Raw genomic sequence first — 27,401 nt, 5'->3', positions numbered from 1 at the left:
CAGTCTGTGGCTACATCTCACAATGATACCAAATGAAGTAGCTTCAGAAAGCACTGGCAAACAGAGTAGATGTTCCTGGCTGAAGGCTTTTTCAGAGGAAATATAGAGAGAGGGAAGAGGGTTTATTCGGATAGAAAAACCTCTGTTATAACCTAGAGGGAAAGATTAAATGGGAAATAGGATAATGGGAAAAGACAAAGAACTTTGCTTTTGTTTGAGATACATGTCTTCATTTGAAATATTGATACGGTAGTGAAGAATCTGCCAGCAGCCCTAGCCAGACCCTCTCAGGTCATTTGGACCTGTTTCCTGTCTTTATTCCAAGTTCGTGGACCCAGTCACTGGTGCAGAGTTCTGCTCCTTGAATAGTCAGTTCACCACACCTTTCCCGTCTTGGCAAGGAAGAAGAGCAAATGGTCCAAGTTGAAAGTGGAAATGTACTCCATTTGAGGTTAATAAAGAACCTGGAGGTGGCTCTGTTTAAGTGCATACTGTTCTCAGTGAATGCAAGCTCATCTTTAATAACACATATGAATTATTAGTTTGGAGTTGGACAAAAACTGCTATCTACAAGTGAAGTATCTAAACCTAACAAAGATATTAGTGGCTGGGGGTTGCTTAACCAGCAGCAATTTGAGAAGAGTGCTGAAGAAGTATCACGGCTCGAAACGTGGACTACTTATTCATTTCCATAGATGCTGCCTGACCTGCTGAGTTCCTCCAGCATTTTGTATGTTTTGCTTTGGATTTACAACATCTGTAGACTTTCTCATGTTAGGCACTCTGAGAAAGTTTGCTTCCCCTCTTTATTGTGTGTGGAATTGTGAGTAAGTGGGTCAATTGTAAACAGGTCTAAGCAATGACGTGTTATGCCAGAAGTTGTTTGTGTCATTTTAAAATTCATTTAATACCATGAAAATGAAGGAAGGCTGGGTTCAGTGTTTTTCTTCAGGTATTGAAGTCCATGTTTTGTCAGAATTTCTAGACTAGCTGAACAACTTCTTGGCCTTTCCCCCTTGTAGGAGAACCTGAGAGTGTCACTGTCTCGTCTAATTCCATAGACACACTAACCATCTGTGAACCCAGCTTTCCTCAGCCCTACCAATGCTAGCATACGCCACCCTTTTCCCAAAGCAGCGAGGTGCTCTGCAAGCTGTTGACGTCAAGACGAAGGGCTCAACAACTTTGATATTGGCCTGAGCACTTTGCCTGCTGTCACAGTACCAAGGACTTTAAATGAACATAGAACAGCAAAGCACAGGACTAGGCCTTTCAGCTCACAATGTTGCGCGAAACCAATTAAATTAACTAATCCATTCTGCCTACACAATGTCCATATCTTTCCATTTTCCTCACATTCATGTGCCTATCTAAATATCTGTTAAATGTCTAATGTTTCTGCCTCTACCACTTCCCCAGGCTGTACATTGCAGGCACCCATTACTGTCCATGTAAAAAATCTTGCTCCTCACACGTCCTTTGAAATTATCTCCTCTCAAATGAAATGCATGCCCTCTGGGGTATTAGACATTTCAACCCTCAGAAAAATACTTTGTCTGTCCACTCTATCTATGACTCTCATAATCCTATATCCTTATAATATTTAGCTTCCACCGCTTCAGTGAAAGCAACCAAAATGTGTTCAACCTATTGTAATAGCACATCTCCTCTACTCCATGCAATATGTTGGTAAACCTCTTCTGCACCCTCTCCGAAGCCTGAACATTCTTCCTATAATTGGGCAACCGGAATTGTATACAATACTCCAGATTCAACTAATTGGGGTTTTATAAAGCTGAAACACAAAATGCTGACTTTTGATCTCAAAGCCTCGACTAATAAAAACAAACATGCCATATGCCTTCTTAATCACCCTAAAAGCCTGTATAGGCACTGTCAGGGAGCAAAGAGGGGTAATAACTGTTCCTGAGCTTGGTGCTGTGGATTCTGAGTCTACTATACTTCCGTCCTCAGCAGGGAGAAGAGACCATGGCCTGGCCTTGATAATGGATGCTGCTTTCCTGCGATAGCACTCTGTAGATGTGCTCAATGGTAGGAAGGGCTTTATCTGTGATGGACTGGGCTGTATCCACTATTTTGGTAGGATTTTTCATTCAAAGGCATTGGTGTTCACATACCAAGTCATGATGCCACCAGTAAGTATACTGTCCACTGTGTATCCATAGAAGTTTGGCAGAGTTTTTGATGATATGTCAAATCTGGGCAAACTTCTAAGGAAGTGAAGTTGCAGCTATGTTTCCTTCATGCTGGTCGCAGGACAGACCCTTAAGTGATAAGGCTGAGGAATTTAAAGCTGCTGACCCTCTCCACCTCTGATTCCCTGATGAAGACAGGCTGTTGGACATCCGATTTCCTCCTCCTGTAGTCAATAATCAGCTCTTTGGACTTGCTGACTTTGAATGACAGTTGTTGTGGTGGCACCACACAAACAGATTTTCAGTCTCCCTTCTACATGTTGATATGTCACCAGGTTTGATTTGGCAAATAACTGGTGTCATCAACAAACTTAAGTACGGCATTGGAGCTCTGCTTAGCATCACGGTCAAAAGTATGAAGTGAGGAGAGCAGGGGCTAACGACACAGCCTTATGGTGATTGTGAAGGAGGTGTTATTGGGGTCTACAAGTGAGGAAATCGAGGATCCAATTGCACAAGGCGGTATCGAGGCCTAAGTCCTGGAGCTTATTGATTAGTTTTGAGGGGATGATAGTATTGAATGCAGAGCTACAGTCAATGAATGAATCCTGGTGTTTGCATTTTGACTGTCCAAGTGTACCAGGGTTGAGTGAAGAGCCAATGAAATCACATCCGCTCTTCACTTGTGAATGTAGGCAAATTAGAGTGGATCCAAGTCACTGCTCAGGCAGGAGTTCATTTGCTTCATCACCAACCTCGCAAAGCATTTCATCAAACACTACTGAATGATAGTCATTAAGGCAGGTTACCACATTCTTCTTGGGCACTGGTATGATTGAAGCCTGTTTGAAGCAGGTTAGTATTTCAGACTGCTGATGCGAGAGGTTAAAGGTATCAGCGAATATACCAGACAGTTGAATAGCGCAGGTCTTCAGTATTCAGCCAGGTATCCTGTCTGGGCCAAATGCTTTCCGTGGGTTCACCCTCCTGAACAAGGCTCCTGCTTTGGCCTCAGAGACGGAAATCACAGCATCACTGGGGCGATGGGAGTTGGTGAATGTATTTCTATGTTTTTACGGTCAGAGCAAGCATAAAAGGCATTGAGCTCACCTGGGAACGAAACCTTGTTTTTGACACATGTTATTTGGTTTCCCTTTGTAGCATTCAGGCCCTGCCACAGCTGTTGAGCATCCTTCTGTGATTCCAGTCTGGTCTGGCATTGCCTCTTTGCACGTGAGATGGCTTTCGGGAGGTCGTATCTGGACCTTTTGTGTTTTACTTGATCACCAGACTTGAATGCCAATGATCTGGCCCTTGGCAAATTGTGGATCTCTTGGTCTATCCCAGCCTTCTAGTTGGGGTAGACTCTGAATGATTTTTTTGGTGACACACTCCTCCACGACTGACTTTATAAAATCCATGACAGTTGTGGCGTATTCATTCAGATCCTCCGATGAGTACAGGCAGTCCCTGAGTTAAGAATGTCCAAGTTACGAACAACTCGTACTTACGAACCGAGGAATGAGAACGCCGTCCGCCATTTTAAGTCGAATTGCAATGCCGTCCACTATTTTAAGTTGGATTGCGACGTCGTCACCATTTTAAGTCGTTGCCGTTGACACTGCGTTCAGTGTGTAACTTTGTATTTGGCTTAAATTTTTCTTAGCAAGATTCACCCTGACCCCGCACCCCCCCCTTTTCCGGTTGGCTGGTGGCGCTGTGAGATCAGCGCTGGGCTCGAGAACGGATGTTCCCAAGTTCGATCCAGTGACAGACCGCTCCTGAGCAGCGCTGGGTTGATGTCGAGCTTGCAACTCAACCTCGTTTTAAAAAAAAAACACTGCCACCTCCAGTTTAAATTCCCACATGGAATATTGTGGAGGATCAGATACCCAAACCCAGCACAGCCCCCACTTGTCCCATTTAACCTGTCTCAGTGCAGTGGACTTTAGGACCTGGGGAATTCAGTGTGATGGTCCTTAGGACCCGGCAGAGCTCGAGACCCGCTGCCCACAGTGTTTCTGTTCCGTTGACGGGAAGCGATCATGATTGAAAATAAAGTGGAAATAATAAAGTGTTTGGAAAGAGGTGAAACATCATCGGTAATTGGAAAAGCATTGGGCTACAGTCGGTCAACGATGGGAACAATTTTAAAGGATAACGGATAAAGTGAGAATAATGGAGTATGTGAAAGGCCCTGCCCCAATGAAAGCTACAATTATTACTAAGCAACACAGTGGTTTAATTATTGGAATACATACGTTTCTTAAGTGTTTTATATGCATAGAAAAGTAAAATATATACTATATACTAAAACAAACGTTTGACTAACTGACGCTAAATAATACCGGATGTACTTGTTCCGATTTATGTACAAATCCGACTTAAGGACGGACTCGGGAATGGAACTCGTTTGTAACTCAGGGACTGCCTGTACTTCAACATGGCCCAGCCCACTGATTCGAAGTAATCAGTCTCATAGCTGCTTCTCTGCCTCCTATGAACACCTGTTTGTTGTCCTTACCTCTGGACCCTTGCTCTTTAGCTTCTGCCTGTATGCAGTTAGGAGAGACAGCCAGATGATCAGATTTCCTAAAATGCAGTCTAAGGATGGAACAGTAGGCATTCCATATCATAGTATAAGAGTGGTTGAGTGTATTGGAACCCCTGGTGGTGCGGGTGATATGTTGATAATAAATGGGCAGAGACTTCTTTAAGCAAGCCTGGCTGATTTTAAAGGCATTAGGCTAGGCATCTTGTTTGCATAACTAATTGCTTGAACCTGTATTTCATTTCCCAACCTGAAAGAATGGACATTCTATTCTTGCATGAAATCTGGTTATATAAGATTACAGGGGCAAATTTCACAGCAATACCCAGTGAGATTGGGTCCTTATTCATAAAGAGGTTTCCTCGCAATATATTGTCAGCCAGACCCTGTGAAATCCAGTGAAGGAGCGCAGTGCAGTGTCAGTGAAAATGGCCTCTCTCACTCTGTTCATCTGGATTAATGGGGGGGTCTGCTTTGGCCGGGCATAGTTGGATGCCTTCAGTCTGATCTGCCTGTTCTGGCCAGCTCACCATTTCAGCTCAGTGACCTTTCATCAGAACATGTACTTGTCCGTGAGGCTGTCTTCTGCTCGGATCTCTCTCTGCACAGGTGCTCTCCGACCTGCTGAGTGTTCTCGGCCTCAGCATGCTTCTGCATGCATTTTGAATTTTAAGAATCTGTGCAGAATTTTGTTGTTGAATCAGGTTCAAAGTGGTTCATTTTGACTGCATAATGTAGCAGGATAAGTCTTGGGTTTGGGAAATACCTCTGATAGGTTTGACATTCACCCTGGTTGTAATTCGTGTCTCTGATCTGCAGTACTGTCTTTGTTTAGATTACAGCACTGGAGGAGATGATGTCACACGGGGACACAGGAGCGAACAAGAATGCCTGCTTTGCCCTGAGCTGCCTAGCTGCAGATAAGAATGGCCACTCCCATGTCTTGCTGAGCCCTGCCTTCCCACAAATACTAAACTCCTTGTGCGTTTTACTGGAGTCACAAGAGCAGGAGTCAGCCTGGTTCGCTGCCATGTACGTAAGTGCAAGCAATGTGTGAGCTAGTTGTTCACTGGAAGATAATCATAGTTTTTCAGCAGGGAAACAGACCCTTCAGCCCATTCAGTCCATGCTGACCATTGAGCATCGATGTACACTAATCTCACTATGTCTTTCCTAGCATTCCTATCATCTGCCTCTGCATCCCCTCAGAGTTTACGGCCACCAACTAACCTGCCAGCCGGCACACCTTTGGGACATGGAAGTAAACAGCATCTGCTGTGAGAAACACTCATAATCACAGGGAGGAGGTGCAAATTCTGCTCAGGCAGCAGCCAAGGATTGAATTTTGGAGCTGAGGCACTGCTCTACCATCTGTGCCACCCGGTTGTCCCAATGAAAGCAATCGTGAGGAGATTGCGTTCTTCCTATGGAGGTGATAAATCCAAGGCAGGCTATCCATGTGTAGGACACTTGGAGGTTGTTGATTCAGAAAAGCCAGTCAGGATGCTCTCAACTGTGCCCCTGTAGAAAGTCCTTAAGATTTAGGATGTTTGCAAGGTTGAAGAATTGAGGGTTATGGGAACTGGAATGGAAGAGGTGTTCCTCTTAGCACAGAGCAGCCATGGCCATATTAAATGGTGGAGCAGGCTTGAGGGACCTGGTTGCCTACTCCTTCTCCTAGGATCTTATGTTTTAGTGGTTGGGTGATGAATGTTACAGAGTGGAACAAACACTGAAACAGGCCCCTCATCCCAACTCATTCATGATGACCAAATAATACTGTCTACTCTTGCCATAGTAGATAGCTCAGATCTGCCTGTGCCACTAGTCCAGTGAAAAGACTAACCTGACTAGGGCTGTAGATGGTGCTCACATCTCACGTGAAAGCACCTCAAATATTGTTAGTTTGCCGCACCTCTTCAGGTACAGTGGAATTTCTATGTCTTGGCCTTGTGTATTATTTAAAGTGATGCACCTCATATGCCACATAAAACAGCAGCAGATTTTATGTTAGTGGACACTGTAGGTAATTTTGTAGTAGGTTGATATAATCAGGGAATGAAAATATGTAGGGTCTCGAGTAATTCTTTTTGTGCCCAAATAGAATGATATAAACATCATTTTAATTATTGGGTAACTAATTAGCAACCTGGGTGGCGAGGTCGAGATGCATCTCAGCCAAAGGAGGTGTAAGGCACTCCTTCTCTCTGCTAGCCTTCAGCTCACCCTTTGGCAACGTGTACTACCTTATGAACCCTTCCCCCCCCCCCCCCCAACCCATCAGGGTCCTGTGAAGCCATGGGAGCAAGTGGTGGATGGTCATATGAAAAGCTGGTGCATGTCACAAGTCCTGCATATGCAACCACTGACAGCAGGCAGACTGTCTGTGCAGTATTTATAATGGCTGGGGTCACCAGTCTTATAAAGGCACTGCCCAGAAGAGGGCAATGGCAAACCACTTCTGTATAAAAATTTGCCAAGAACAATCATGAGCATGGATAGAGTGATCCCCCACATCATAACGACACAGCACATAAGGACGATGATAAATCAGCCCAAGTGAGTTGGAAGTTTTGTTCCCTTTAATATATCTGCTAGCTGTCAGCTTTTGAAAAATTAGAGGGAAAGATCTCCTTAGTGTGAGAACATATTCAGCAAACAATGCGGCAACAAGTCTTGAGGTTGGGCAAAACCCTCCAAACCAATGTCCTTCTTTGTGTTCTGTGCTGGAGTTGTGGATTCTGACTGGAGTTTCTATGACTAATTCTCTGCAGATTACACTTACCTTCCACCAGAATTATGGCAGGAGATGAAGACTGAACTCATCAGCATTCGGGACTGATGAAGTCATCATCCATCTATTTCATATTGCCACTCATAAAGAAAACAAGTATTCTGTATTGATCCATCAGGTCCCTGCTGTATGTGACTGTTTGTGAGGGATGATGTTTCTGTATTTACAGGACGTTGAGAGTGTTGGGCAGCTATCCGAAAGGGGTTATCAAGCTGAGACACCACCCAAAAATCTCAACCCTGTTAAAGGTAAAGACTATACAGTAATCAAGAGTGAGAAAATGAAAGCTTCCAGTGACATTGTTAAGCATCAACTGTTACTTAAATTTTTGCTACACACTAATCTGGAAGAATTTCCAGCTCCAGTAATGGCATCATGAGCTCACTCAGAAATGAGGAGTTTGTGAGTCAGAAAAAAGGCTTTGAACTGAAGCTATAATGTTTGTATCTCTCCCCACAAACACTGTCCGCGCTGCTCAGTATCTCCTACATTTTTTGCTCCTATTGCTGTAAAGATGTTCAAAATATATTCATTATCACAGTATGAGGGGTGATTGATAAGTACGTGACCTAAAGTAGAAGGAGTTGATTTTAGAAAACCACATTTTAGAAGCACATTTATTTTTAAGGAGATGAAGGAGATGAATTAAACAGCTCTTGTTACATGCACGTGCAGGTCAACTCTTTGAGTGATTATACGGAAAGTTTGAAGTTAATAACTCACCTCCTTCTACCTTAGGCCACAAACTTAATAATCACCCCTGCTGTGGACACTTTCTAGAGGTCAGAGATCTGTATGCTCCATGACCGCTGGACTAAGTGTGTAAATGTAGGAGGGGACTATGTTGAAAAATAAATGTGCTAGGTTTTCTAAAATTGACTCCTTTGACCTTAGGCCATGAACTTATCAATCAATCTTCGTATGTATACTATATACAGCTTTCAGATTCATCTCCTTACAGGCAGCCACAAAACAAAGAAAACCATTAGAATCCATTAAAAAAAGACTGTCAAACCTTCGATGTGCAGAGAAAGATAAAAAAAAAATCATGCAAACAATAAAAGTGAGCAAATAACATCAAGAACTGAAGTTCACAGAAGTAACTCCACAGACACAAAACCAGCCACAGCCGATTCAGAGCCTGTTAGTTGCAGGCCACAGCCTCAGTTTAGCACAGTGATGAGTAAACCTTGCAGAGCAGACAACTGAACCAGCCCATCCCTCACTTCTGGCCCCAAAACCCTGACCTTTTCAATCTGGTTTGGCGCTTAAAAGGTTTGGGGGGAAAAAAAATACTGAAAACACACGGCAGGCTAGAAAGCATCTTTGGAGAGAGAAATGAGTTAATGTTGATTACCTTGCATCAAAACTGAGTAAAGTTAGAGATCGAGCATGTTTGATTGCAGAGGAGTAGGGTGGAGACAGCAAAAAGAATGTCTCCCAGCATGAAGAGCAGGGGGGTGGATAATCAAGTGGTGGTGCTGCTGGCAGAGAAAAAAGTGGTGAAGAATTGTTAATCAGAGCTGTTCTGTCTGTGGGAGGTGTAAGTATAAAGCGATGAATCAAAACAGACAAGGAAGAAGTAATGGTAGAACAGTGAGATGTAAACTGAAAAATAACGACGGTGCTGTAAATATGCTGAAAGTCAGGTCCTATGTGACCTGATGACCTTTCAACCTTTCTCCATTTTCAGTTTTCTAGCAGCTATGTTTACTTTGCTTTTGGATTTTGGAATTTCAGGTTTTGTCTTGTGGTTTGTGCAGAGCTGGTTGATCCAGTTTGAGTACCTCTCTTCTTTGAGCTTGAATTAGGGAAGAGGAGCTCGTGTCCGGCCTTGGGTTGCGAGAACGCATTTAGGACTATGTTTTTGTGGATTTTGTGGGAAGTTTAGTACCTTGCTGAACCTTAAGGTACAGTAGTTAAAGGTTCTGTAACAGGTCCTTACACATCTAAGTGTGGAGTCACACCCATAATCAATGGTTTGGGAGTGAGACAAAGAGAGCAAGAAAGAAGTCTAAACAATTACAAACCCTCTTGCAGATTTGTATTGATGAATGTGCAGAAAATCTGCCTCTTTCCTATGAATCTAATTGCTTGTCTGGTATCCCTCATGAAGAGCAACCAACTTACTCCTCCTGCAGACTTTAATGACAATAGAAAGTCCATTAGCAACTGTGCAATGAAGCAGCAAATAGTGGAATTATGCCTCCAGTCTTTCTTCTTTGAGATAAACCTATTTCTTCAGCTGTCTCAATGTTTCCTGTGACCCTAGGTTATGTCTGAATAATGTTTTTGTAGTGTATTGGGATGCTTTCCTCTATTAAAGCTGCTGTATTAATATTTATTTTGTTAGTTATGTGATTATTTGCACCCTGTTATACTTCATTTATGAGTGCCATTATTGAACTACATTTATGTATGTTCTTGAAATCCATTCAAGGAACCATGTGAATCTAAGGCATCATATTATACAGCTTCCTCTATCTTGTCTGATAGAACCATCAGGAGCACTTATATTTATCCTTACAGTGATGGAGAAGGATATCACATGACCCAACTTGTCTACGTCTGCTCCTAGAAGGGCAATCTCATTACCCCACCTCTCCTTACCTCCCTATACTGCTACAACTTGTTCTCTCTCACATATGCTAATCTACCTGTGAGTCATTGAAATGTTGAAAGAAAATGGAGGACCCGTAAGAAACCCACACGCTCACTGAGAGAGCGAGTAGACTCCACACGGATAGATCCTTGAAGCTATGAGGCCACAGCACTATTGCATCGCTGTGCCTTTGGGAGTAGGGTATGGGATTTGGGAAAGAGGATTGGGATATATTAGTGCCGACTAGGGGAGGGGTTGTTGGAAGTGGTGATAGGGTTTGTTCGAGTTGGCTGTGTGGGGTGTTGAAGGAGGTTATTAGCTGTGAGCTATGGTTAAATGTTAAGAGTTGCTATTAGCCTTGGTGTTTGGGAATGGTTGTGCTTATAGTCTCTAAGTATGTGTTAGACTGAGTTACAGTTGTGAGTTGAATGGACCACAATGTAGTGGGCAATGGTTGTTTTGGTTATGTGGAAGGAGTTTGTAACAATATGTGGTTTGAGAGAGGCTTATGGACTGTGGTCCCTCTTAGTATGTGGATGATAAGATGGACTCTTGACCTCACAGTTATGATCTTGCATTTTTTTTGTTTATTTGCATTGGATTTTATCAATATCTTCTCCACTTTATTCTGCCTTGTTTAATTTTGTTCTACCTCAGTGCACTGTGTAACGATTTGATCTGCATGAACACAATGCAAGACAAACTTTTCACTATATTTTGGTATATATGATAATATTAAACCAATACTAATACAGAGTGGACTGTGGGGTAGTTGGAATGTGTGGTGAATCTGTACCAGACTGTAGCTGGGTGTCGGAGAAAGTCTGCAGAGGTATTGTGAAATCTAACCGCACTGTTGGGAGGGGAGGTTTGTAGTGGGCTGTGGGAGGATTGGTGTGGGTAATTGTTAGGGCAGAATGGTAGGTGTGTATGGAACAGACTGTGAAGTGCAGTTGTCAGTGGTTTCTGGGGGTGGGGGGAGGATAGGATGGTTTGTGTAGATTCTTGGAAGGGGGTCAGTAAGTTGCAGATAGGTCAGGAAGATGAGAGAGATGCAACTGCTGTTTATGTTTCTTCCAGTTCCACAGATTAATTTTCAGAACAAGATCAACATTTCCAGAAATTTACCTCCGTCTGTCACTTGTGGGCCCTTTGAACTCTGTGTGAACCAGACCCTCCCTCATAAATCGAATATGGATTCGATAAGGAGGTGATATATTGGCAGCTCTGCTGTGGAGCTGAGGTTACGTTTCTCAGATAAAATGTTATATCAACGAAGGCAGGCGAGGGTAGAATTAGAGCGTTTCCTTAACACAAACTCAATAACTTTTCAGCATGCCTTTGTGTGGTTAGGGAATAAGCCAAGGCAGGTGTGCAACTGTGCAGAACTTAAGCAGGACATGAATCAAAGGGGTGTTCTGTATGTAGGTAGGAATAATGCAGCCAAAAATAGCATTAATGTTTCGTTTATTTCAAATGAACGGTACGTTAAGGAGTTAATCTGCCCAGAGCTCTGAGTCCTGCTTTTAATTCTGCCCAAATTTAACAGACAATGGCCTGCTCTCCCACTATTGACAAGGATCTGCTGGAGGAAGTGGACTTCACCTTGAGAAAGCTGCAGCCTATCCCCAAGCCTTCAGCTCCTCATGTAGACATTCTGAGTGTCAACTCAATCCAAATCAGTTGGAATAAGCTTGTCCTTGACAGTGGACTGGAGGCGATGTACAGGTAAGAACACACATGGTGGTTGACTAATGTATGATAATCATTAACTGTGCCTCCAGCACTAGTTCCGGAACAATCCAAACTTCGTGGAACAAGGGAGATAAGTGACCCATTTATTGTTTATTTTGTAATTCAATCAAAAAAGAATCCCAAAGGTATACAGGTTGGTAAGTTAACTGGCGACAGTAAATTGCCCTCGGTGTGTAGGTGGGTGGTCAAATCCAGGGAGATGAGAATATGGGGAGAATAAAGTAGGGAATACTGTAAATGGGTGGTTGCTGCAGACTTGGTGTGTTGAAGGGCCTATTTCTGCACAATATGAACCTATGACTTTCCACTCGTTCTTATAATCCCAGCTGCTGAAGCTGAACTATATTACTTATGTTAATAATTAAGTCAGTATAGAATTGTAAAGCTCTACAATCCTTTGGCTGAAGGGGAAAAGAACAATTTTTTGATCTTTTGTGTGTGAGTTAAATATTTTAAATTGTACCAAATGAATTCACTTTAATTCTGATCACTAGTTTCCTTGGCAACTCAGTGCTCAATACAACTCTTATAATTGTCCTTAAAAGAAATAAACTACCACACAATCCTTGTCTAGAATCTTGAAATCAGTCAAATTTAGTCCAACAGAATCAGGTTTAATATCACTGGCGTATGTCGTGAAATTTGTTAACTTTGCTGGAACAGTGCAATGCAATACATGATAACTATAGCAAAAAAGAACTATGAACTTCTATTGGTATATTACCTTTAGATATAAAGGAACCAAGAGGACCTTAGATCAATCCCTATTGTGATTTTAGAACCTCTCAAAAGTGCTTCAAAGGGAATGCAAAACTAGTGATGATACACTTTTATATATAGGATAGGCAGCATAACTTTGAAGAGCAGCAGATTGTGAGGGGAGGAAAAGCACAGCTGAAAATATCGGCTTTGAGCCCCTAATGAAGCTAAAAAAGAAAGTGGCAAGGGAAGTAGTTTCTGTAGGAAGTTGTAGAGGGCATAACCCAGACAGCCGAAAACCATGCTGCCTCGGAGCTTGCTGGAAGATTTTTGGCATCAATGGGCTTGTTGTTATGGAGATGGCAAAGCTTGTTTAAGAAGCCCTTCCTCAAGGCCTCGTGAATTAACTGTTGCAAAATTTGTCTTTTCACCATCTTAATAAATACTGTAACTATGGAGAGTAATTCCAGTAAGGCGTGTTTTCACAATTATCTGCTCCAAATCCTAAAATGTTTCCTATTATTAAAGGAGATTCTTAGCTGCAACTGTCTTCCTTCCTGGGAACACCTGACAGTTGGTATTAAGCATACAGAGTGAGACAGTTCATCTATTCAAGTTTCCTGCATTTATTAATGCAGCTACGAAACTCTGCAGCTCTGCCTAAAAATGCAGTGTTATTTCAGACATGTTAGATTGTAATCAAACTATTTGCCTTATGTAACGTACTTGTGTAGTTGCTCTTTAAAAAGATGACTCTTACCAGATTACTCTGCAGCTTCGTGATCAGCAGACACGAAGGTTTAAAAAATTCAAAAGCGTCTGCTGACCGTGAAGCTGTAAAGAAATTCATTGATGAGTTTGCAAAGATCATTGCTGATGAAAATCTAACACCAGAACAGATCTATAATGCTGATTGTTTTTATGCTTTACATAAAACCCAAAAAGACATTTCAAAAACAAATACAGTGTACTGTAAACCTTTAATTCAAACATGGCGTCAGTGGTGGAGAGTGAAAGCCTGACATGGTTTGTTGTTCAACAGCTGATTCAGGTATTCTCGCGCTGCTGCCGTTCTGCTTTTGTTAACCTGCATACATTATATTTTCATTATATTAATGGTATGTAATAATTTTTACTGTTAAGTACAAATGTGTGATGAACAAGTTTAAGACAAAGACTGCTTACCAGTAGCCCATAAATTCAGAGTTGGAAATGATGGCAATCCCAAGCTTTCTCGTTATATACTACAAAATCTGAAACACTTTGGGCCTTTAGCATTTTGGATAAGGAGCACTAAACCTGAATCTCCTTCAAAATCTACATGTTAAGCAATATTACCAAAAATTTAAGACACTCAGATATTACTGTTTCATGGACAAATAAAGAGCGGATGGAGATGTGTGTCATTCAACCATGTGCTTCAAACTGAGTCAAAACTAATCCCTGACTAGTAACACCACCCTTTCTCCTTTAATCCCTCCTACTCTGTCATGTCAAAACAACAAAAGCCCAGAATATTGAGCTCCCAGTCTTGCCCCTCCTGCAAATAAGTCTCACTTATGGTTACAAATATCATAACTCCAGGCGTTGATCCATGCCCTGAGCTCATCTGCCTTTCCTACATAACTTCTTGCATTGAATAAAATCAGGCCTATGAGACATTATGTAGTTAAACAATTTTTCCCAGTCTGAATCAAATTGTTCCAGCTTATGGTTAACAGATGCTGTTATCTTCTCCATTTTGTAACTGTCCATTGTATTTTCCATCCATGTATTTAAAGTTGGGCTCTCCTGTGATAACCATTTCCTAGTAAGAGTCTTTTTACCAGAATCTCTTAAACCGAATGAGATCCTAGTTGATGTGTGAATAAGCAAGTTATTGTTGGCATTTAGTGGACTAGGTCATTGGCACCTTTTCATTTGCTTCTAGTGAATTGTGTCTATTTCTGTGTGGTGGTGTTTGTATTCCAGAATGCAGATCCTCCATTGAAAAAGTCAGTAGCATCAATACAGAGACATGAAAATTAACAGATGGAGCACAGGAGGCAGGAAATTAACATATGGTATCTCTTCTTAATTCATCTGACCCAGTGAAGCTGAGGCGACTTGCAGTACCCCGGCTGGTGACTACCTCAGCTGAAGACAACTAACTCAGCACCAGAAACAGACCTTGAGGATAATCTGAATAGGTGGATGTTATTGAGAGCATACAACCTGGTGAAGATAATTCCGCTAGAATACAATCTCACATTTTGATTTAATGTTAGAAGTTGAACATTATGTTATTGTTGTAAATTGTATTGATTGTGAATTGTTCTGTTCTGATTTCAGCTTGTTCGAAGGAGAGAGGCTACTTTATAAAGGCACAGATTGCAGTTTCATCCTAACAGATGTAAAAATGAGTAAAGAATATGCTTTCAAGCTGCATGTTTCAACTGAGGTCGATGATGGACTGTACAGTGACGTCACTATGGCAACAGTGGAGGAGGCCGTACCAAGTCGCCCACGGGACTTTCGAGTGATTGGCTGCACTCCAACACAGTTGAAGTTGGCCTGGTCTCCCCCAGCAGAGCCCAATGGTGTCATCAAGTGCTACATGCTGTACAGAGGTGACATGGCGATTGAAACAACGTCAGAGCAGAGCTGTATAGTGAGTGGACTCACGCCCTCCAAAACCTACGAGTTCCATGTGTGCGCCTGCACCGGCAAAAGAAAGGGGGAGAGGTCCTCTCTTCACGCAAGCACCGCCGATCCTGGTGACCATGCACCTGGGAAACTGGCCCTCAGTGTCCTGGGACGCAATGAGATGTTCATCACCTGGGACATGCCGGAGGTGCCACTGGGACGCCTGTTCAATTTTGAACTCAGCATGAACGGGAAGGTGGTGTACCTGGGAGCTGACCGCTGCTTCACTGCCAGGCGCCTGACAGCGAACACGGAATACATCTGCACCGTCAGAGCCATCACTAGCGAGGGGAAGTGTGAGAGCAAGCCCGTAACAAAGAGGACAGCCAAGGACGAGTATATAAATACAACCCGGTACATTGCATTTGCCACACTTGGCAGTTAGAATATTCCCAAAAAATGACAACACAATAGCTTTTGAAAGTAACAAAAAAAAAAGCAACTTAAAAAGCACTATGAGTTAATCTCCGGAAAAACTTATTTCCGCCTCTGTAATATCTCCCAGACTTTATCATTCAATCTAAAACAGGGAATGCTAGAGATATTTAGCAGGTCGGGTAATACCTGTTGGAGAAACAGTTGGTCACTTTCCCCAGAATTTGTTTCACCATTCACAGCTGCAGTTGAATTCCATGAGCATCTACAGGATTTTTATTTTGCAGTCCCAGATCTACATTTATTTTTTCTCCCTGCTGACTTCCTCCTCTCAGTTGACGTTTCTGCCCATGCTGCAAAGTGGGTATGGGGGCCCGGTTACTCAGCCTCTCACGTAGTCTGCCCAGGACTGCTGCGGGTTCTTCCTCTTGCCCCCTTGGGGCTGGTATGAACTCTCCTGGGACGACCAGGGGTGTGTCGTACACCAACTCGGCCGACGAGGTGTGAAGATCTTCTTTGGGCACCGTGCGGATTCCAAGCAGGACCCAGGGAAGCTCATCCACCCAGTTAGTCCCTTTGAGGCGGGCCATGAGAGCCGACTTCAGGTGACGATGGAAACGCTCCACTAGTCCGTTCGACTGTGGGTGGTAGGCAGTTGTGTGGTGCAGCTGTGTCCCCAAAAAGCTGGCCATAGCTGACCACAGGCTGGAGGTGAACTGGGCACCTCTGTCGGACGTAATGTGGGCCGGTACACCAAAGCGAGATACCCAGGTGGCAATCAGTGCCTGGGCGCAAGATTCGGAGGTGGTGTCGGTGAGCGGGACCGCCTCTGGCCGTCTTGTGAACCGGTCTACGATAGTCAGGAGGTGCCGCGCTCCACGCGACACTGGCAAGGGCCCCACGATATCCACATGAATGTGGTCGAAACGCCGGTGGGTGGGGTGGAACTGCTGCGGCAGAGCTTTGGTATGCCGCTGCACCTTGGCTGTTTGGCAGAGCATGCACGTCTTGGCCCATTCACTGACCTGCTTGCGGAGTCTGTGCCAAACGAACCTGTTGGAGACCATCCGAACGGTTGTCCTGATGGAAGGGTGCGCTAAGTTGTGAATAGAGTCGAAAACGCGCCGCCGCTAGGTTGCCGGGATGACGGGACGGGGTTGGCCGGTGGTGATGTCACAGAGTAGGGTCCTCTCACCTGGGCCTATGGGGAGGTCCTGGAGCTGCAAACCAGAGACTGCGGTTCTGTAACTAGTGATCTCCTCATCAGCCTGCTGTGCCTCCACCAGTGCTTCATAATCTACCCCCGGGACAGGGCTTGAATTGTAGGGCGAGAGAGAGCATCCACCACGACATTGTCCTTTCCCGAGACAGGCTGGACATCATTTGGAGATGTAGGACAGATGTCGCTGCTGGCGGGACGACCAGGGGTCGGATGCCTTTGTGAACGCAAAGGTAAGCAGCTCGTGGTCCGTGAACGCGGTGAAGGGCCGACCTTCCAAGAAGTACCTGAAATGCCGGATTGCCAGGTATAGCGCCAACAGTTCCTGGTTGAAAGCACTGTATTTGAGCTCGGGTGGTCGTAGGTGTTTGCTGAAAAATGCCAGGGGTTGCCAGCGACCCTCGATGAGTTGTTCCAGCACCCCACCGACTGCCGTGTTAGATGTGTCCACTGTGAGGGCGGTAGGGACGTCCGTTCCGGGGTGCACTAGCATCGCGATGTTTGCTAAGGCTTCTTTCATTTTAATGAAAGCGGTGGCGGACTCCTCGACCCAGGTAATGTACTTGCCCTTACCCAACATCAGGGTGAACAGGAAGCGCATGATTCGGGCAGCTGAAGGGAGGAAGCGGTGGTAGAAATTTACCACGCCCACGAATTCCTGAAGGCCTTTGATTGTGTTGGGTCAGGAGAAATGGCGGACTGCTTCTACCTTAGCAGGCAGAGGGGTTGCCCCGTCTTTAGTAATCCTGTGGCCCAGGAAGTCGATAGTGTCGAGCCCGAACTGACATTTGGCCGGGTTGATTGTCAGGCCGTATTCACTCAATCGGGCGTAGAGTTGACTGCTGCTGGCTTTGAGGATGTCGTCCAAATAGATGAAAACGAAGTCCAGGTCACGTCCCACCGTGTCCATTAACCGCTGGAACGTCTGTGCGGCATTCTTCAGGCTGAACAGCATGCGGAGGAATTCGAAAAGGCCGAACGGGGTGATGAGTTCCGTTTTGGTAATGTTGTCTGGATGCATCGGGATTTAATGGTATCCCCGGACGAGGTCCACCTTGGAGAAGATCCGTGCGCCGTGCAGGTTTGCTGCAAAGTCTTGAATGTGCGGCATAGGATAGCGGTCCGGTGTTGTAGCCTCGTTCAGCCTGCGGTAGTCGCTGCATGGTCTCCAGCCCCCTGTTGCTTTGGGCACCATGTGCAGGGGGGAGGCCCATGGGCTGTCAGACTGCCGTATGATCCCCAATTCCTCCATCCTCTTGAACTCCTCCTTCGCCAGTCGGAGCTTGTCCGGGGGAAGCCTTCGAGCATGGGCGTGGAGGGGTGGTCCCTGGGTCGGGATGTGGTGCTGTATGCCATGTCTGGGCATGGCTGCCATGAACTGCGGTGCCAGAACCGATGGGAAATCTGCCAGGACCCTGGTGAAGTCATTGTTGGACAGCGTGATGGAGTCTAGGTGTGGGGCTGGCAACTGGGCTGCACCCAGGGAGAACGTTTGAAAGGTCTCGGCGTGGACCAGTCTCTTCCCTTGCAGGTCGACCAGCAGGCTGTGAGCCCGCAAAAAATCCGTGCCCAGGTCCGGTTGGGCTACAGCGGCCAGTGTGAAGTCCCACGTGAACTGGCTGGAGTCGAACCGTAGCCGCACCTTACGGGTGTCGTAACTCGTCGGAGGTAAAACGCTGATCTCGGCTCCAGTGTCGACCAAAAAACAGCGTCCCGACTGCTTATCCCAGACGTACAAGAGGCTATCCCGATGGCCAGCTGCCGTAGCCATCAGTGGCGGCTGGCCCTGGCGTTTCCCAGGAACTTTCCGGGCGGGCTACAGCGGTGGGCTTCTGCGCCCCACTGCTGGTGGTAGAAACACCATTGTTCGTTGGACTCCTCACCCCTGCCTCTGGGGTTATTGGGCTCTGCAGCCGGGCCTGGTCTGGTTTGCTGCTGGGAGCGTGGCCTGGTGATCTGTGCAACGGACACCCCACTCTCCTTCTTGGCTTTCCACAGCACGTCTGACCAGGCCGCCACCTTCCGGGGGTCGCTGAAATCCGTGTCGGACAGCAGCAGGCGTATGTCCTCGGGCAGCTGCTCCAGGAATGCCTGCTCAAACATGAGGCAGGGCTTGTGTCCTCCGGCCAGGGACAGCATCTCGTTCATCAAAGCCGATGGCGGTCTGTCTCCCAAACCATCCAGGTGCAGTAAGCAGGCAGCTCACTCGCGCCGTGAGAGTCCAAAAGTTCTTATGAGCAGGGCTTTGAATTCTGTGTATTTGCCATCCGCTGGGGGCGACTGTATGAACTCCTCAATCTGGGCAGCTGTCTCCTGGTCGAGGGAGCTCACCACGTAGCAGTAACGTGTGGCATCTGAGGTTATCTGCCGAATGCGGAATTGGGCTTCTGCTTGCTGGAACCATAGGTGAGGTCACAGCGTCCAGAAGCTTGGCAGTTCTAACGAAACTGCATGAACAGATGCGGCGTTGTTCATCTTCGGTCCAAATACCGTTTGGGCCGTCGGGGTCACCAATTGTAGCGGTGTGCTACACGCAGCGATGCAGTAACGACACGGAGTCGGTGAGCTGCAGTTGCAAAAGAGATTTATTCAAATTTCGCGGCCTCGCTTTAAAGCCTTCCTGATCCCACCCTCTCCAGGCGGGAATGCTGTAGGGGGCGCGTATTCACAGTCCTGTCCCGCGTGCGGGCTTTTCCCCTTGCTGGCGAAGCAGGCTTGGCGCCCTCTTTGGGACCGGCCTCAATGTCGGCGCGTGCCGCTTTGTGAGCCGGTTCAAGTGCGCAGGGAAGTGGGTAGCCACAGTATTAGATTTTCCATTACACCCAGGTGGAATTTTGTCCCATCAAATCTACACCAGCTCACAGAATAATCCCATTCCTGCATTACTTTTCCCTTTTATCTCTTTTCTCTACATCTCTATCTGCCACCAACCCCACCCCTCTCAAACTCCACTGCTCATCTTTTGACAGGGGGAAATTTAGCATGGTCAATGAATCACCCACTCACCCAGCAGGAGGAGGAGGAGTCAGGTGGCTAATTTGGCAGGGAGTGAGAAACACAGTTGTAGTGCAGTAGGTGGGGAGAAAAATGTAGAGGATAAATCAATCGAGTGGGCGGAGCAGACTGGGGCAGGTTACGGAGCGTGAAAGGGCTAGCAGTTTCAGCTGCATTTACTTGAATGCAGCTGCCTTGCGGGCCAGTCAGATGAATTGAGATCAGAATCTGGTTTAATGTTGCCAGCATACATCATGAAATTTGTTGTCTTGGCAGCAACAGTACAATGCACTACATAGTAAAAGAGAAAAACTGTGACTTACAATAAGTATGTATAAGATATTTACATTAAATAAGTAGTGCAAAAATTTAAAAAAACTAAAAAGAATTGAGGTTGTGTTCATGGGTTCGATGTCCATTCAGCAATAGGATGGCAGAGGGGGAAGAAACTGTTCCTGAATCATTGAGTGTGTGTCTTGAGGCTCCTGTACCTCCTTCCTGATGGTAGCAATGAGAACAAGGTGTGATAGGGGTCCATAATGATGTATGCTGCCCTTCTGAGTGCCACTACCTGAAGATGTCCTGGATACTAGCGAGGCTGGTGTCCATGACGGAGCCAAGTTTACAACTCTCTGCAACTTATTTCAATCCTGTGCAGTGGCCCCACAAACCAGATGTTGATGCAGCTGATTTGAATGCTTTCCGTGGTACATCTATATAAATTTGGGAGTGCGCTTGGTGACATGGATCAACGCATGTAATTATGATATTACAGCAAGCACAAAAGAACTGGGATATGGATGCTTCAGATGGTATGAATGGTAAATAAAAGAGCGGAGGGATCTTGGGGAACACTGTGACAGTACTGAGAGAAAATCTCCTGGAGGGATCATCTCGGAGGTTATATGGGTAGGATTCAGGAAAAAGAGAGGGGTGATTGCTTTGCTGGGGTGAAACTGCAAGTATGTCAATATTCAGAGGGAATTAGAGAAACAGACATGTAAGTAAATCTCAGAAAATTGTAAAAGCAATAGGGTTATAGGTGTGGGGGATTTAAGTTTTCCTGACTGGGATTAGAAGAGATAGAATTAGTTAAGTGTGTCTGAGTAAGTTTATTTGACACATTATATGCTGATAGTCCTTCTAGTGATAGAGCAGCACCCTAACTTATCCTATGAAATGAAACTGGGAAGTTGCGAATGTTTCAGTGGGGGAATGGTGTGGGAATGATGGCCATAATTCTGCAAGTTTCAAGGTAGTTATGTAAAGTTATAAGGTTATTCCTTGTATTAAGGTCTTGAATTAGGGATTTAAGGGTATTGAATTTTTCCTTTGATCAGGAAGAAAAAAATTGTGTGGCAGGTATAAAAAGATGGAAATGGTTTATTGTTGTGACATGTACTGAACTACAGTGAAAATCCTGTCTTGCAAGCTGTTGATAAAAATCAAACCAGTGCACTGTGCCAGTACATGGTAAAATAATAAAATGAAGAATAATGTGCAACAACAACAGAAAAAGTGCACTGCAGCTAGACAATACAGTGCAAGAGCATAACGAGTTGAATTGTGAGGTCAAGGGTCCATCTTTCTATTACTTACCTACAAGGCAAATAGAATCAAGTGAGTCTCTTGAGGTGTATAGAGAATAGTGAAGAAAAAAGAAATTAGGAGGGGAAAAGGGGGCTAAGAAATATCCCTGGCTCGTAAGAATATGGAGAATTCTGTTATTCTACGTATATTAGGAGCAAAATGGTATCTGGGGAAAGAGTGAGTCCCCTCAGGAACCAATGGAGTATCCTGTGGATGCAGCTAGGTGATGTGGATGAGGACCCAAGAGAATACTTATCCATATTCACCAAGGAGGAAAATATGGAAGATAATGAGTTCAGTAAGAGGTATATGATAATTTATTTATTGAGCTACAATGGGGAGTAGGCCCTTCCAGCCCTTTGAGCCACGCTGCCCAGCAACCCCTGATTTAATCCTAGCCTAATAAAGCGACAATTTACAATGACCAATTAACCTACCAACTGGTATATCTTGGGACTGTGGGAGGAAACTGGAGCACCCAGAGGAATCCCACATGGTCGTGGGGAGTACGTACAGACTCTTTATAGACAGTGGCGGGAGATCTGTAGTGTGTTGCTAATGTCACTATTAAGAAGGAGGCGGTGTTAGATATCATGGGATGCACGAGTGTCGATAAATCTCCAGGACTGGGTGAGATCTCTCTTGTGTTGCGACAGGCAGCAGAGGAAGAGCTTGCTGGAGACCTGATGGAGATTTCTGCATCTTTGTTAACCAAAGGTGTGGTGTCAGAAGGCTGATAGGTATATTACAGGAGATAAAAAAACGAACAGGTTTGAGGAAAGAGACAGAACTTTAAGAGGATTTCAGGAGAAAGTTTTTTTACATACAGGGAGTGGATGATATTTGGAACTCACTGCCAAGGAAATTGGTGAAATCAGAAACAATCACTATATTTAAGGTGAGCACTTAAATAGTTAAAGCACGGAAGCATTTGGCCATAATGCGTTTTAGCATGGGCGCAGTGGGCCAAGGGCTCAGCTTCATGCTGTACACCTCTGTAACCACATGGCTCCATGACAAGTTTGCTCCTGACCCATGTGTTCTAAAAACTCAACAGCAAGGCCCTCTCATTACGAGGTTTATTCGGCGACAGCGCAAAATGCAAGTGTTGCCCTCAGAACTGGTAGAAATAATTATTTTGTTAAGCCGTGTCAAACCTCTCATAAAGGTCATGGATGCCCCTTGACATTCAAAATCATCATAAAACTCTTAAAATATATTAACAAAACCATTTAAAAGTGAAGGCGTTTACTAGTATCCAAAATGTAAAAACAGTAAAAATTACACACTCAAATAAAATTAAATAACTCAATTAAGGTCTAATAATCTGCAGAATATAAGTACTGGTGATTCACAATTTTTTAACAGTGAATTAAATGGCAATTAGCCCACATTTCATGTTGTTAATTAAGTGATTCATCATCATTGAATTTGTTGATCACTTATTTGGGGAAGATAAGGAAGGGCAGCTAGAAAGGGGGGGGGAATGAATATGCTAGAACTGCGAAATTCAGAATTTAGCAGTTGCTGGAAATCTGAAATAAAAATGATTATTGGGAATCAGGTGATGAGAGAGAGGAAGAGGGAGAGGGAGCGGGAATTTAAAGCCCTCCCCAGATTAAAATCAACTGTACACATGGATGAGTTCCCATAAATATTATTAAATTCAAACAAGAACCTACCTTGAATAAATCTCTCCTCGGTAGTTTCTCCACAGTAAACCGTTGTCTTTCAAGAACTCAGGCTGCCACTTTCACTGCGAGAAGCTACTTAAGAGAGCTGTTTCAGAAATTGACAAGGAATCATTTCCATTGATACTTCTGCAATGGCAGTCTGTTAAACAGTTTAACACACTGATACTTCAACCCCATCAAAATCAGCCTCCAAGAGAAGGTCATTCTGATTCTGTACCATTGTAAGTAGACAAGAGGAGGCAATCAACAACCGTTCATGTTAACTGGTTCTTATCAACACCATTTACCTGAAGTGACATTATTACATTGAGTGATTTTGAATATTTTCCAACACATGGACAAAATTGACTTCACGATGTCTGTAATATGCTCTCATACGCTAAAGGCAAACTCTTTAACTCTGATCTCTCAATCTACTTTGTCATGATCTTTGCATTTTATTTCTTTAGTTGCACTACTCTTTCTCTGTTACTTTAGCACTCCATTCTGTGTTCTGTTTGCCTCTGTTTTATTTCATGTATTGATACAGTGTGGTACGGCCCTTCTGGCCCAACGACCTGTGCTGCCCAGCAACTCACCTGTTTAAATGGTCAATTAATTAACCAGTATGTCTTTGAACTGTGAGGGGAAACCAGAGCACCAGAGGAATTGTGCACAAGTAAGAACTCGTGCCTCACAAGTATCTGTACCACACAAATATATGTATGTTCAAGACATAATTCAGTAAGTGCAGTTCCTAAGGATTTTGACAGAATGGGTTACTAAATGTGAGACTTTGAACACACAGCTGCATTTTCACTTGCATTTCTTTCTGTGTTGCTTTGTTCACAGATGTCTTTACTCTCCAGCCCGCAGAAGTCAATCAGTCGCTTCGCCTTCAACCAGAGAAGGATCTGGCTTATCTGAAGGACTCCAGAAGTCAAGAACCCAACCTGGAATTCTTAAAGAACAGTTCCCTGGCAAAGCACCCAAAGGTCATGACATTTCTAGTAAAGGGAGCCTGAAAGGAACTCAAAAGCAGAACAGCACGGAAGTTCTTGCCAAAACTGTCACGCGACACAAGCCCCAATTTTAATGCTTGTGTGAATAACTCCCAGGGGCTCTGCAGAATTATTTTTTAATTGTGTAGTTGTGTTGTTGTACATCAGAAGCAGATTGGTAATTTCAGTTCGTAGAAATGTTGTAGCGTGCATATTTTATCTTTGTAAACATACAGTGGAAAAGCAGGTTCCAGCTATGGATGCAGAAGTGACACCACAATCTTAGATTGACAGCTGACTCTCCTGTTAGCTCTTCCAGTTTAAAGGATTAATACAACACCTTGATGGACTCCCAGCTTTCAATAATGTCACTTCCCTTTTTATCTAACTACTTACCTAATGGAACATTTCAGCTGGAGGGACATTATAGTGAAAGTGTGTCTTGTGCAAAAAAAAGTGCTGGAGGTGGAAGGTTAGCATGGCTTGATGGGAATGTGGTGTTAAGATTACATCAAATTCATATGTTCTTACTAAATGGAAGAGAAAGCTTGAAGCGCTGCTGTTGTTTTGCTCCTAATTCGTATGCAAGACTCTTGTTATTCAGCTTTGCCAAACGGGAATGGTCAATCTCAAACTCAGAGGAGCAGGAGAAAGAAGGGTTGCTTACGTGAGATTGTCTATAAAATTTAAAAGCATTAGGTTAGCAGGGGCGTGAGGAAGAAATACTCACAAATAAAACCAGGGGAATCTGAAACTCCATATCTGAAATGCTCACCCTCACCACATTTATTAAATACACCGATGAACACTTGAAAACCCGTAACCCATGAGGCCATAGATTGGGAGCTTAGAAGAGGAATTGGTCTAATCATTCTTCCTTCAGTGGAAAACTGCCTTCCCCGCTGTATCTTTCTCTGATGTCTTGAAATACCGAATCTTCTGAGTTTAATAAGTAATCCCCTTCCATTGTCATGAAATCCATTGCCAGGTGTTTAGCATTGTTTGGAAAAATTCATCCAAATCAGTTGGAATGTTTTCTGTCTATTTATTGTGTCACCTGCTCTGATTGGAGGGACAAGTGTTGATCAGAAGTACTGATAGGGGTGGGGGGAAGTGGGTTCAAAGTATAGTTTTTAATCAAAGTAAGGGTGAGGGCCTCCATCAGTTTGAGTTGACTATAGATATTGTGTCCTAGCTGTCTAGATATGCAAACCTGGGCGGTACGATCTGGAGAGCAAGCTGTTGCCCTTGTAGCAAGCTCTCCTATGTATCTGATGAATGCAAAGGAACGGCAGGGATCAATACAGTTTGGCACCAGCATCATCACAGGAGTTGCCAGTCAGCACTGAACTCAATGTAGGACTGCCTTAGGGACTCCAGCTACTCCCCATGAGTGGCTATAGCGCAAGGCAGCGGGGGGTTTGAGATCACAGTTTTTCTTCTCCTACATTCGCTGCCAACGATGGCTGACAAACCTCATCTGTCTGAAATGACTAGTTTTAAGGTGCTAGTAAACCGCCTTTGCACCTTCTCCTGTCAGTACAAACAATTCTGCCAGGCTTAGTAGCTAAACCACATGTGAAGGCCAGGAGCTGGACTTGGTTGTCAGAGGCTATTTGAGATGCACACCATTGAGAACATTTAATGGATAGTGGGAACTTGCCCCCATTATCAACCCCATCTATAACAACCGTAAGGAAACATTATCAAAGTATGTATAATATATTCAACCTTGTGATTCGTCTCCTTACAGGCAGCCACAAAACAAAGAAAACCATTAGAATTCATTAAAAAAAGATGTAGCCCAATGCACAGAAAAAAATGTTGTGCAAACGATAAAAGTGAGCAAAGAACGTTCAGACTTGAAGTTCATGAAAGAGTCTGCAGCCTCAAAGCCAGTCATCACCACAGGTGATTTAGGATTCCATTAGTTGTAGGCCACAACCTTAAGAACCTCATTAACTTTACTGAAGAGAATTTACTCAAAGGCACAAAGAACAAATAGTCAACATGATAAACTGCATTCCCAAGAACATTTTGAGAAATTCTGATTGATAGTTGGCTGTTCAGTTAGCATAGTATAGTTTATGCAAATGTAAGATTGGAAATCTTTTTTTATATATTTTATAATATTTTATTGCTGTAATTTGGCACAGGCAATACTTAGAAGTTTACATGGTCAAAAAGTTTTTGTTATAAATAAACATCCTTAATGCTTTGCAATATTCTTCTAACACTGTGGTTTAAGTGCTACATAAAGGACACAACAGGATTGTCAGAGTTTAGTTACTGTCTTTGGCACTTCCTGTTCCCTGAATGACAAATGGTCCTATTTTGCCAGACTTTTGTGATGAAACAGTGTTCCCATAGGATAGAAATGAAAATTAGAAGATTAGACCATGATGTCACAGATTTTCTGGTGACTGACACAGGATTTGGCTTGTCCTAAAGTTGAAAATGTATTTGGCACTTCCTGTTCCCCGAATGACAAATGGTCCTATTTTGCCAGACTTTTGGGATGAAACAGTGTTCCCATGGGATGGGAATGAAAATCAGAAGATTAGACCACAAAGGCATAGATTTTCCAGTACTGACTCAGGATTTGGATTGTCCTAAAGTTGAAAATGTATTTCCTACCTATTTTATTAGTAGAGGATTGGTGAATGTGGAAGGAATGACAAAAATCCAATTAAGGGTGTGATTATTTAGCAAACTGTCATGACAATTTTAAGGTACAAGTTTGTTTTTAATGTAAAGAGATTTCAGTAAAGTTGTTTGATATCCATGAGTGATATTACCTTGATTGTATTGAGTTCCTTACATCATGTGAGCTTTTTAATAAAGAAAATCTTGGAATACTTGCTGTCAATATGCTTCTGTTAAAATAGGGGAAAGAATAAGTGCCAGAGATTAGTATTAGAAAAACGTTTCTTGTTTCACTATCCAGGATAACGGAATCTGTGACAAAATGGTTCAGTGGATGTTACCTTCACGAGTTCTTTTAGGATTTCTCCTGCATGTAACTCCCTTTTCATTCAACCATCCATTGCTTAGTTGGTAACCAGCTTGTGTCAGTAGATTTGATAAGGATCTACAAGCTAATCATGATGAGCTAGAAGTACTGAGTTATCCAATAAAACAAAATATCCATGGACAACCATATTCAATTGGATATCTTCCCTCATATATCTCAGTCTACTGGGCACCTTTTTGTATAACATTGTGTTAGACTTTTTTCATGTTCTACTGCCCTCACAGTGCATATGTACAAAGCAATAAGTGAGTTAAACACCTCAAAAATCACCTG

At 43.8% G+C, this 27,401-nt stretch overlaps 1 protein-coding gene across 2 annotated transcripts in view; it reads left to right on the top strand.

The window, feature by feature from the left end:
- Window positions 1–26,950, top strand: part of LOC132407574 (phosphatidylinositol phosphatase PTPRQ-like) — an 87,137-nt gene extending 60,187 nt beyond the window's left edge. For both annotated transcript variants that reach the window (XM_059994297.1, XM_059994298.1), the window contains exons 5-9: window positions 5,543–5,739; window positions 7,671–7,749; window positions 11,653–11,831; window positions 14,889–15,596; window positions 23,946–26,950. In XM_059994297.1, the coding sequence (XP_059850280.1) occupies window positions 5,543–5,739; window positions 7,671–7,749; window positions 11,653–11,831; window positions 14,889–15,596; window positions 23,946–24,189 (1,407 nt within the window). In that variant the 3' untranslated portion in view covers window positions 24,190–26,950. The remainder of the gene's footprint in view (window positions 1–5,542; window positions 5,740–7,670; window positions 7,750–11,652; window positions 11,832–14,888; window positions 15,597–23,945) is intronic.
- The last annotated feature ends 451 nt before the right edge of the window (window positions 26,951–27,401 follow it).

The sequence above is a fragment of the Hypanus sabinus genome, chromosome 18 (genome assembly GCF_030144855.1).
Source record: "Hypanus sabinus isolate sHypSab1 chromosome 18, sHypSab1.hap1, whole genome shotgun sequence".
Taxonomy (NCBI): Eukaryota; Metazoa; Chordata; class Chondrichthyes; order Myliobatiformes; family Dasyatidae; genus Hypanus; species Hypanus sabinus.
Note: the sequence above shows the minus strand (reverse complement) of the source record. Positions and strands in the feature narration are given on the sequence as shown.